An 11,767-nucleotide genomic window follows, 5' to 3' on the forward strand; every position below is an offset into this window, starting at 1 on the left:
GTAAATGGATTACCTTATCCGGACTGAGTGGTTATAATCCTAGGTACTCTAAAGCTTCTAAATTAAGAAACCCAACATATAGGTATATTCATAAATTCCTAGCTAGTACAATCTTTGGGTAGAGTGAAAGTGGTGGTGTGCTGAGTTTGAATGAATTATACTTTATCTGGGCTATTGATCAAGGGATATGTTTGAATGTGGGATATTGGCTTTGTCAACATTGGGCTTAAATTGCTAGGGCAGATAAGGTTGCTATTATGATGGGTTGTTTTTATTACATGAATTGGGTCTTATATCAAGGCATGAGATCTTGTCCGTCCTGTTTAGATATATTGGAGGGAGGAAAAAGCACTCGCATTGATATAGATGTTATGCACCATATGAAGATAATAGAGAAGATAGGTGATATGTTTCGTCTGTTGAGACGTACAGTTAAGGAAGATGATGAGAGTGATCATGAGGAGAGAGATGATACTAACACGGAGGAGGATATTCTATATACCACTCCTGATTTTGGTACTTTTTCTAGTGTAGGTACATCTGAAGTTCACCTATGTTTTCATGGAGCGTCCGACTTGTCCAATGAAGAGGTTCTTGTGCGTATAATGTCTAGAGTGGACATGGTTGATGCTTGTTTTCAAGGGATGGAGACCATGATTTCTGACGGCTTCCAATCCATAGAACTTATGCATGGGAGTCTCGAGTCTCGCTTGGGTACCATGGAAGGCCAATATCATGGAATCATCGGTCAACTCCAAATATTGATACAGTTGCTATAGCCATATCCACCTCCACCACTTGCGGAATGACTTGTTTTTAATTATTTTTTGTTTTTCCTGTTTTTAATAATTATGTTGGCTTGAATTCCTTTTGTCTCTTAGTTATTTTCAGACCTTGTTCTTGTTAACATTAAGTATTTTGGATATTATATGTTTGGTTTTTATTATTTCTTTTTCGTAGTTTTGATAATTTTCGGTGCTTGGCTCTTATCGTATCTTTTCCCTAGTTCTTATTGTATTTTTCAAAACAATGGTAATAATGGTTTCTTAACTCTTATATTCTTCTACCACATTCTCGATAATGTGATAAGTTTCGGGAATTGATAATGTGCTGAATTGAATTGGGAGAAAGGAAATGTTAGTCAAAATTTTTGTTTTAGCTTAATATGGTTGATATAATTATAAGCAAGATCACAAACTATCATTATTTATGAACTTGTGATATTTTGAGCTGTTTTCTACTCTAGCTATGTTATATCTTGAAAATTAAATTCTTGCTTAATATGATTCTTTGGTTTAAGCATTTGTTTTTAAGGTCATAAAGACTAATTTTTTGTGAATTTTTATGATAGAGATGTATGTTTGATCAAAACTTATTTAATCTTGCATTCCTAAAACAATTTAGAATTCCCCTTGAGGCAAAATTTTTAATGCTCACATTAGGAAGAAAAATGATTTAGGCATTATTTGTTTATAACTCATGTTTATCCTAGGCCCCCTAAGTTGAATTATGACCTTTGCAATCAATTTGAAGCCTATAACAAAATTTTTCTTGTTTACCCTTATTAAACCTAGCAATAAAACAAATTTAAGAATCCATATCCTAAGTGCAAGAATGTATAGTTGAAGGAGTTAATTTTATTAAAACATAGCAAGAGAATAGAAGGGAGAATATTTCATAATCACTAGCAAGTGAAGAAAGTAAGAAATTCAAAGAGAGACCCCACAAGAAAAGTAAGTAATCAAAATTCAAGTTTGGGAAATTTTATAGCAAGGAAGAAATTATCAAAATATAATGAAGACCTTGCCAAAGTATCTCTAATTTTGAGCTAGTGAAGAACTTCAAGCCAATCTCCCTTTACAAACAAGAACATATGTTTGAGTATAATTATAATCTGAATTTTATGCATTCTTTGTACTTTTTGTCATCTTTTATACATTTTTTTGTTAAACTAATCTCTAAACCCTAAAACTCCATTTATAAGCCTAATCAAAGACCTTTTGATTCCTTCTACGTGTGCTGCATTTAAATTGTGAAGAGGGGATGAATATTTTTGCCTATGGGAATGTTGAATCAGCATCATTTTATTTAAAAGTTAATAATATTTTGAAAAATTCATATTTATTTGTCATAATTTGAACATTTATTGGTATTAAAGATCTTGTTAACTTTTGCTTACATTAAAGGATATTTTCTGTAAAGAATTGAGTTTTTGGCTGAAATATAATTGGAGGAAACACTCGATTTATTTTCATGTTACTAAATTTTGATATTTTCTTGAATTTTTGAGTGATTATCCTAACCATATTAAGCTGGCCTTGTTAGTTTATTTAGTTTGTGTTTTTCTTTTATTTTTAGTTTTATTGTTTGAGGACAAGCAACGATTTAAATTTGGGGAATTTTAATAGTTTATTTTAATAGTTAATTTTTATAAATTTTATTTAGTTTTTATCTATTTTTGTTTTATTTCAGTCAATTTATTTATGTTTTTCAATAAAGCTTCATTGAATCACATTTCATTTGATTTTGAGTAATTTAGTAGGATCTTGATAGGAAACCAGCCAAAAATTCAGAAAAGAATGAAGTTAAGCAAAACTTTCAAAGGTGGCCATGCCCTGGGCGTGCAATCTAGCACCCCCGTGTAGAATTCAAGGAAAATACCATGGAGTCTCAAAGGCTAGCACACCCAAGCCATGCTAGAGAATATGCCCATGTTACAAGGAAGTGCTGATCCAAGAGCATGCTCACCTGAGCACAGCCTGTGCTGCATCCACCCTGAAGACTCAAAGCCTAGCACGTCTAAGCCGTGCTTGATAGCACGCCCGTGTTGATTGCCTGACTTCATATTGGGTCAAAAATGTCAACTCTAGCCCATGCCGCTTGTATGGACTTGCATAAGATGCTTTTCTGATGTGCCAATCAAGTTTAAATCCTATCAAGCTGTTGGAAGAATCCTAAATTCGAAGAAATACAATGTCTAATCAGTTTCCTACCTCAAAATGATTTCTTCCTCATTAGAGATTCTATTTCCTAATCAAATTGGGAGATTGCCCAAGGAGTCTATTTAAAGAGAGAGACTAGCTAAGTTATTTTTATCTCTTATTCTATTGTCTTCTATATAGTTTTCTCTTTCTTTAAAATTTAAAGTGCTCAAGTTTGTGGAAAGAATCAAGGAAGCCGTCCACGCTATTTGTTGGCCAGTTTTTATCTCTGAACTTTTAATCTTGTTTTTACTTTTCATAATTCGTATTGATTATGGAATTATTTTTAAGTTTAATTGAGTTTTATTTAATTACTATGTCGAACTAAACTCTCATACTTGAGATTTGATGTAGCTTAATTTTTATTCCAATTTATAATACTAGATTTACTTTTCTTTGTGCAAAGTATAATTTTTATTATTGAACTTAATGCTTTCAAGTAGAGTTTTTCTCCTAGATTGATTTATTTCATTAAGCATTATCGGAAGAAGGGTTTTTGATATGAAAAAGGTAATAAATTATATGAGAATAAGAACTTGATGCGGAAGCTATATAATTTGACTCATGGGATTTTTCATAAGTTAACGACCTTAGGTTATGAATTCTTAAACAAACAATAAAACTTAATGATTTAATTCATGTTTGATTACGCTATTGGAATATGGGTAATTAGTCTGCGTTAAAATAGCTAACAATATATCGGAAAAGCATGTTAGTGATTTTAGGGTTGTTTTTCCTACTTGAACAATTAAAAAATTGATCATCAATCTAATAAAATAAATTGGATAGAATTAAGTGAAGTCATAATCCTTAGTAGCTTTTAATCTTTCATTTTTTTTCAACAATTACTTGCTTGAGTTATTTTTCATCTCTTTATTTTATTTTTTTTATTTTTAGAATTATTCTCTTTATTATCGTTTAAATAATAGTAGGTTAACACAATTTTGATACTTGGTATACAATCCTCGTGGAATGATACTCTATTCATTATTTACTACTTGTTACGATTTCATACACTTGCAAAAAGGTCTGTCACAAAACAATGAGGTTTTTTTTTTTTAAATGCCACGATTGGTTATCTAGTACTTGCTTTAAATCTCGCCAATTGTGAAACTGAAACAAAAACACCTCTTTTCTTCGATCTCAGGCCAACATACCATGCTTTACCTTCCAAAATCTGGTCATAGTATCCACTAATGCAAATTTATTAAAAGTGCAACCAGTCCACAATTTTCTAGCCAGCATAGGTTCTCCCTAGCATTGTTCAGATCAGACAGGTCCTAAATGTCAATTGGATCATCCTCTACGGCAGTATAGTTATTGCTAGAACTCATTCTATAGCATCAAAGTGACAATCAGTTTCAACACTTGGATTATAGAAAACACAGGAATCCAAAAGATTAATACCTGAAAAAGAGAAAACAACACAATAGCGATGAGAAAAAGAAAGACAAAAAAAAATGAAAAATAGAGACACAAAAGAAAACTGAGATGGAGACAGAAAAATGAAAGAAAAAAGGAGAAGAGAAAAAGGAGGAAGGCCGATCGTAGACTTGGACAAAGACAACTCGACTCACAAAATCGAGGACAAAACTCGCGAACACAAAAAACCCTAATCGCTCAAGGAGGAAACCTTGAGACTCCAGCGTAGGATTAGGGGTGGCCATGGTTCCGGTTCCAAATTTTTTGGAACCGGAATCGAATCAAAAATTAACGGTTCTGGTTACGGTTTAGATCCAGCCAGTTCTCCAACCTGTTTTCCGACAGTTTCGGCCGGTTTCAGACCATTTTGATCGATGTCGGACTGTTTCGACCGGTTTTAGATGGAACTGGAACAGTCGGTTTCGACTGAAACTGGAACCGCCGATTCACGGTTCCAAAACTAGTGGAACTGGAATCGAACCAATTCGGACCGGTTCCAATTCCTATTCAGACCGATTTCAGTTCTTACCGGTTTCGATTGTGGTTCCTACCGGTTCGAAACCGATGGTTCTGGTTTCGAAAACCAGATTTTGGCCACCCCTACCTAGGAGAGAACTCTCCATGGATGGTTGGATACAATTTTTTTGATATATTTTTGTTAATAAAAAGTTACTATTATTATATTTATAGGTCAACCAACTAGTCCACATTTTAACTTTATTGGACCGGCCAGTAGATATCACGTCGGCTCTAGTCATGGCTATAAAAATGCTGATAAAGAAAGAAAAAGTCTAAAAAAGCAAAACCTTCACGGAATCAAACACGGCATTATATACAAAATGTCGAAATTACCCCTGCCGTGCATTAACATTTTTCCTATTAATTAATCACCAATAAAATACAGATGCGAAGCTTGTTTCTCTCTGATTTTCCTCAGAAAAAAGAAAGAGAAAGTGAAAGAAAATTTCTGCAACTCCATCCATCTATGCAACCCACACTACCCGCTTCGATTTCAAATACTGGATTATTTTGCATTCGAGAATACTTCATTAAATTTGATAGGAAAAAGAGAAATCGATCAAAAATCTTTATCATATTATGAGGTTTGATAAGCTTCGTTGTTCTTCTAATCTAAGCCGCTTCATTGCTGGCCTTCTCATTTTCATTCTCTATCATTCTTTTCAATTAATTTCCAATTTCTTAATTCCTATACACCCTTAATTCTGTTAATTCTTCTCCGTTATCACTTATCGCGCAATTGGAATTGCTTTTCTTGTTTTTTCTTCTGTCCCTTTTGAGTTGATTCGATTTCTGTGCTTTAAATGGATACAAACGTCACGTCTTCTCTTCACAATTTCCTACTCGACGGTTAGTATATTCTTCCATGGTTCCGTCTTTCTGTTTCTTTATTGTTATTGTTGATTGGACAGGAGATAGAATCCAAGAACAGTGAATTCTGGAAAATTGATATTTTTTGAACGAATTTTAGTTTTTAATATTTTATTTTAGTTTCCTTTTTGGTTTATTTTCCTTTTGTTGAAATATTATACAAGATTATTCAAACATCAAACATCACATCTTGGCTTCCCTTCCCTCACATCTTGCCAATTTGGCAAGATCTTATTGGAAAATGCATGTCATCCAAAGTTAAGCTGTTCATTGCGGCCATTCGCCTTGTCGCACCTGCCTTGATTACAGTTATTGTGCTTGGTGTTTATGGAAATAACACTGAAGTCTGTTTGTCATTGTTGTTTTACCTGTCGTTGAGAAAAGAATGTTTGTATGAAAATGCTGAATCCTTGCTGGTTTGTTTTATGTCATGGCTAGGCAATTTCGCGTCACATGTAGAGAGGCAAAACAATTCACAACCTTCTGTCATTGTGATTGGTGGTGGTATTTCAGGGGTTGCTGCTGCACGAACTCTCTATGATGCATCTTTTAAGGTCAGCATAGTGTAGCATGTAACGATTTGCAAATTCTTGAAGTATTTCTTATGTGTTTATCTGGATCCATTTTGTCTGTATGTATGCATATATTTGCTTGAAATACTGACAAATTGCTGCTTTCTTTTGAAGGTGATTTTGCTAGAATCGCGGGATAGACTTGGTGGTCGCATTCATACTGACTACTCATTTGGTTATCCAGTGGATCTGGGAGCATCGTGGTAAGTTATCTCCTTGGCCTCTGTCTCAGTTTCACTGGATCTCTTTATGTGTGCAAAAGAACATTTCCTCAATATATTGTTTTTCATATCCTATTTGTATGTCATGTATACTTCCTATGTACTATATGTACTTCTTTTCCTGCCACTATTTATGTTTCAAAATACAGTTTTTCATAAATGAGATATTCCGTCTCAAGCAGCTACTAGTTAAGCTCCCAATTCAAGTCGAGCACTGCTGTAAACATGAATGAACTTTATGTAAATTGTTTTACACTCCCCTGAATTGCATATCGCACTCAGAAATCTATCAATACAGAAAAATTTCAATGTGTTGTCTGAATAGCCTTTACTTGCACTCAGATGTCATTGATTTTCATGTTAACTCCTGCAACATTATTAAGGATAGGATATACTCAAATGAGATGAGGTAGGAGCATTATTTAACAAGAGACTTCATTCTGGTCGTCATTTGTACCCTGGAAACCTAACTGATAGTAATGCAGCCTAAAGAATTATCCAGTTCTCGTCCATGTTTCATGTTGATTCATAGTCTTTTTTCTGTTGCTTGTAATTTGCATTGGGTTTTGCATATTTATGCTTTTTGTGGATGTGACTCACCTTTTGTTTTATCTATTTGAAGTAACTTATAAATTCTATATTATGTGACTTATGGTGAATGCATTTCAGGCTACATGGAGTCTGCAATGAGAATCCTTTGGCTCCATTAATACGCTCTTTGGGGCTTACACTATACCGGACTAGTGGTGATGACTCTGTATTGTATGACCATGATCTTGAGAGGTAACATATTCACTGTTTTGGTAATGCACTTGAGAGCCTGCTCATAAAGCAGAACTTTATAATTACTTTTTCTGTTTAGTAGCTTTTTCTCATTACAGGTCTTAATGCAATTGTGCAATACCATTGTCTCCGTGATATGAGGAAATTTAGATAAGATATGAGTAAACTGAATCCTTTTGTATGAATGATTAATTGATTAAATAGAACATGTATACCTTGCAGCTTGGATCAAATTTGTATAATATAGATCATCTACACTGTACTAGTAGTTTGTTATTTATTCATTCTGAAGTTGTCTTGATGATCTGAGTTTGGTATTTCAGTTATACTCTTTTTGATAAGGATGGACATCAAATTCCACAACAGCTTGTTATAGAAGTTGGAGAAATATTCAAGAGAATTCTCAAAGAGGTATCTTTATCTTAAATTTTATTATAATTCTGCTTGCTTATGTTCCTGAAACTAAGTTCTTTTGTTAATTGCTTCAGACGGAGAGGGTAAGAGATGAACACACTCAAGACATGTCTATTCTCCAAGCAATTTGGCTTGTGTTAGACAAACATCCAGAATTAAGGTACCGGAAATAAGAAATTGAGACAAAAATTCCTGAAATTGATTTAGTTCTTAGATTTTTTTTATTTTGTGACACCTGGACTTTGGTTTCTGCAGGCAAGAAGGACTTGCGTATGAAGTGCTGCAATGGTACATTTGTAGAATGGAAGCTTGGTTTGCGGTAGATGCAGACATGATATCATTGAAAACATGGGATCAGGCAAGTGAACTATTTGGATTGCCTTGTTCAATTTTTATAACGCTATTAACTCCTCTACATAATGTGGTAAAATTAAATGTATGGAAGTAATTGTTGTAGGGCACCCTCCTTGCGTTCATCTAATTACCAATCCCAAGACATTTTTAGGGTGATTCCAGAGAACTGGAGTAGAATTGAATTATTATATTCCTACTATAAAAAAAGAATAACAGAAAACCTTATAAGAATGTTCAGAGCAGCTTTTAGGACTTTAGACATATAAATGCAACCCTTCTAACTATATATCGACTAACGATAAAAGATGTTGGTCAGAAAGTTTAAAAGGCTCCTCTCACTTAGACCACTGTTCTCATGTCAATGTTATCAATTTTTTTTTTTTTTTTTTTTTTTTTTTTTTTTTTTTTTTTTTTTTTGAATGTCTTATCTAACATATCTTAGGCAAATGCTTGCACCTTTCAGCTTTATGCAGGACCCCTTAGTGGGTTTCGCTGTTAATAACTATGCATCTAGAGCCCCTAACAAAACCGTCTCCTCTAAAATTTGAGAAGCTGGAGTGCAAGTCATATGACAGACTATGACTCCTTTCATGTCTATTAATTGGATATGTTTGACTTGCCTCATGCATGTGGAGATGTGTTAGATTTTGTATGATTAGGTAACAATATCAAAGAACTTCAGAAGCCACCACATTTTTTAGAAATATGATAATTTTGTGAGGGATAGATGTTATCCTTTCTGGAACTTCCCCACACCTTTGGATAATCATGGTCCCATTAGTTGCTTGCTGCCCAACCTATCTACAAATTTGAATGTTATCGCCCAAGATTGTTAAAGTTTAATGTGTTTTAATAAGGTCACTATTACCTATATTTGTAAAGATGATTCTAGATGTTTTATATTTTGGCTAATTGAGAGTATTGTCATCCATCTATGGTTATATATTAGAGTAGAATAATTTACTTAGCTGCAATTTTAACAATCCGGTTGAAATTTGATGAAAATCTAATGCTGATGTTCTTAGTGAAATAAAAAATTGAAGTCAAGTATCTTTTTTTTCTTTTCTTAGTTATAAATTGAAGTAAAGTGATTTCTTCAGAATTTTGTGATAGAATCTAGTGACTACAAATAAAATTAAGCTTCACAACTCACAAAATTAATGAATGCTAGTAATTATCTAACATCACAGAATCTTTATAACTGTTTCAAATTAAATTTCAATTTGACGCTTTTCTAGATCAAGGTCACTTTTGGGTTTATCTTATGCAAAATGCTTACATAGTTGAGGTTATTCTTGAGGTACAGGAGCGTGTTCTTTCTGGTGGTCATGGACTTATGGTACAAGGTTATGGCCCTGTGATAAAGGCTCTTGCAAAAGACATTGACATACGTTTGAATCACAGGTATGATTTCTTATTTCTTTCAAAAGTTTCTACTTTATGATACTAAGAACCAATACCTGAATCTTTAACCTATTGGACAATGAGTTCAAATTGAATCTTGCAATTTTATTAGTACTATGCTTTTAAGTTTTAAGGTGGTGAATTTCTTTAGCAACTTAGATCTGAAGTAAGTTGTTTAGAATTACATCAACTTGTAGTCCTGATCATTTGCTTTGCCTGGCACGTTCTAACAAATCAAGCCCAGCATCTTGCCCAGCTTTTCTGTGCATTTAATAAATGGGATGGGGCTTTGAGGACAATACTTTTCTATGCCCAGCCCAATTTATTGGGTGGGCCTCGCTCAGGTCGAGCTTGAGGAAAACCCTTTAATAAACTTGGTATTCTTATGGGTGTATTTCTATTTTCTATGTGTTTCTTGCTTTGTGGTCTAGCCTCCACTCCTCCATATAATAATTCCCTCCATTCAGATATGCCTCTCTCAATTTCTCTTCCTATTTCTAATTTTTTTAATTCTTGATTCTGCTCTTTTCTATCTTACTCCAATATCTTAAATGATAATTTGTCATGTTGCCAATTTTTCTTTTTCTGATTTATGTGTTCTTTTTCCATTTTTCTAATTTTTCTTTTTTTCTTAAAATTTAATTTTCAGATTTATGTGTTTATTTATTTATTTATTTTAGTGCCTCACCTCCTTCAGGCGTGTAGCTTCGCCCAGAGGCTAGCACATATGCTCCAGCAGCCTTTTGCACCTTAGTGCATTGTGCCTTTAATTGCTGTGGCAAAACTTAACTATCAAGAAATTTTGTATTTATTCATGAAATTTATTACAATGTAAAAATTTTCTGCAATTATATCAGAGTCATAAGTTTCATCCTTTTCTTAACATTGATAAGCAGGGTTGCAAAAATATGCACTGGGCCTAATAAGGTGATTGTCACAGTTGAGGATGGGAGAAACTTTATAGCTGATGCTGCTATTGTTACTGTACCCCTTGGAGTTCTTAAAGCTAATTTAATTCAGTTTGAACCTAAGTTGCCAGAGTGGAAGGTTGCTGCAATTTCAGATCTTGGTGTTGGCAGTGAAAATAAGATTGCATTACAATTTGATACGGTATTTTGGCCAAATGTGGAACTCTTGGGCGTTGTTGCATCCTCTTCTTATGCTTGTGGTTATTTTCTCAATCTTCACAAGGCAACTGGCCATCCTGTACTTGTTTATATGGCTGCTGGAAGGTTTGCATATGATCTTGAGAAGCTATCAGATGAGTCCGCTACAAATTTTGTGATGTTACAGCTGAAGAAAATGTTTCCCAATGCAACGGAGCCGGTAAATAATTTTTCCCACTTGTGTATTTGGTTTCTGAGAGAAATATATATACCTTTGGTGAGCTAGAAATATTTTTTCAATAGGGTCATTTATTTAATTTGATTTTTAATGATGTTGATTAATTAAGAACTCTAAAATTTTTCACTCAATATATACTTTTTTTTATTTCTTTTTATCAATTAACCCTATTTTATAAATATTTTTTTTAGAAGTTGAGTGGGTCAATTGACCCGACTACACTTGCTGTGGCGAGCGCCCCTGCCCAATTCTATTTCATTGGACTTAAATAGCTTTTTAGTAATATATAGTAGTTAGCTGTTTCTATCATTTGCCATCAATATTATCTTCATCTTCATAACTATTGTTATTCACTTACCTATTTTTATTTTATTTTATTTTATTTGATTCACTGTATAATCTTAGTAAACCAGTTCTAATGTTTTACATTTCTGAACTGCCATTTTGTTGCTATGCTGGAGTAGGTTCGTTATCTCGTAACACGGTGGGGAACAGACCCAAATTCACTTGGTTGTTACTGTTACGATGTGGTTGGAAAGCCGGAAGATCTCTATGAAAGGCTTCGTGCACCTTTGGGTAATCTTTTCTTTGGAGGGGAAGCTGTTAGCATGGATCACCAGGGATCTGTGCATGGAGCATACTCAGCAGGTATTATGGCTGCTGAGAATTGTCAGAGGCATGTGTTAGAGAAACTTGGTAATTCAGAGAAACTCCAACTGGTCCCTTTAAGGTGTGAAGTTCACGAAAATGCATTTCCACTCCAAATCTCTAGGATGTAATCTTACCAAAACTTGGTAAGATTACTTTTTACGTCTAAACTCTTTAAATGTTGTTGACATTTAAGTTGGCCCTGAAAGGTTCAGTATTTGTTGGTTTGATTTTA

The 11,767-nt window shown here is 33.8% G+C and overlaps 1 protein-coding gene across 1 annotated transcript; it reads left to right on the forward strand.

Annotated features, from left to right (window-relative positions):
• The first annotated feature begins 5,258 nt into the window (after window positions 1–5,258).
• On the forward strand, window positions 5,259–11,767 carry PAO4 (polyamine oxidase 4). Its single transcript, XM_012219307.4, has 10 exons — window positions 5,259–5,771; window positions 6,231–6,346; window positions 6,479–6,567; window positions 7,255–7,368; window positions 7,692–7,779; window positions 7,857–7,942; window positions 8,038–8,140; window positions 9,443–9,540; window positions 10,437–10,866; window positions 11,349–11,767. Exons 1-10 carry the CDS (start codon window positions 5,726–5,728, stop codon window positions 11,661–11,663), a joined length of 1,485 nt encoding a protein of 494 aa, XP_012074697.1. The 5' UTR covers window positions 5,259–5,725; the 3' UTR covers window positions 11,664–11,767.

Source organism: Jatropha curcas, chromosome 4 (assembly GCF_041381405.1).
Source record: "Jatropha curcas cultivar XTBG-Jc1 chromosome 4, XTBG_Jcur_1.0, whole genome shotgun sequence".
Taxonomy (NCBI): domain Eukaryota; kingdom Viridiplantae; phylum Streptophyta; class Magnoliopsida; order Malpighiales; family Euphorbiaceae; genus Jatropha; species Jatropha curcas.

Excerpts from the sequence above, each read along its gene's own strand:
- PAO4 (XM_012219307.4), top strand. The coding sequence starts at position 5,726 with ATGGATACAAACGTCACGTCTTCTCTTCACAATTTCCTACTCGACG. Across the intron at positions 6,568-7,254 it reads GTGGATCTGGGAGCATCGTG|GCTACATGGAGTCTGCAATG; the intron begins GTAAGTTATCTC and ends AATGCATTTCAG. Across the intron at positions 7,780-7,856 it reads TCAAGAGAATTCTCAAAGAG|ACGGAGAGGGTAAGAGATGA; the intron begins GTATCTTTATCT and ends TAATTGCTTCAG.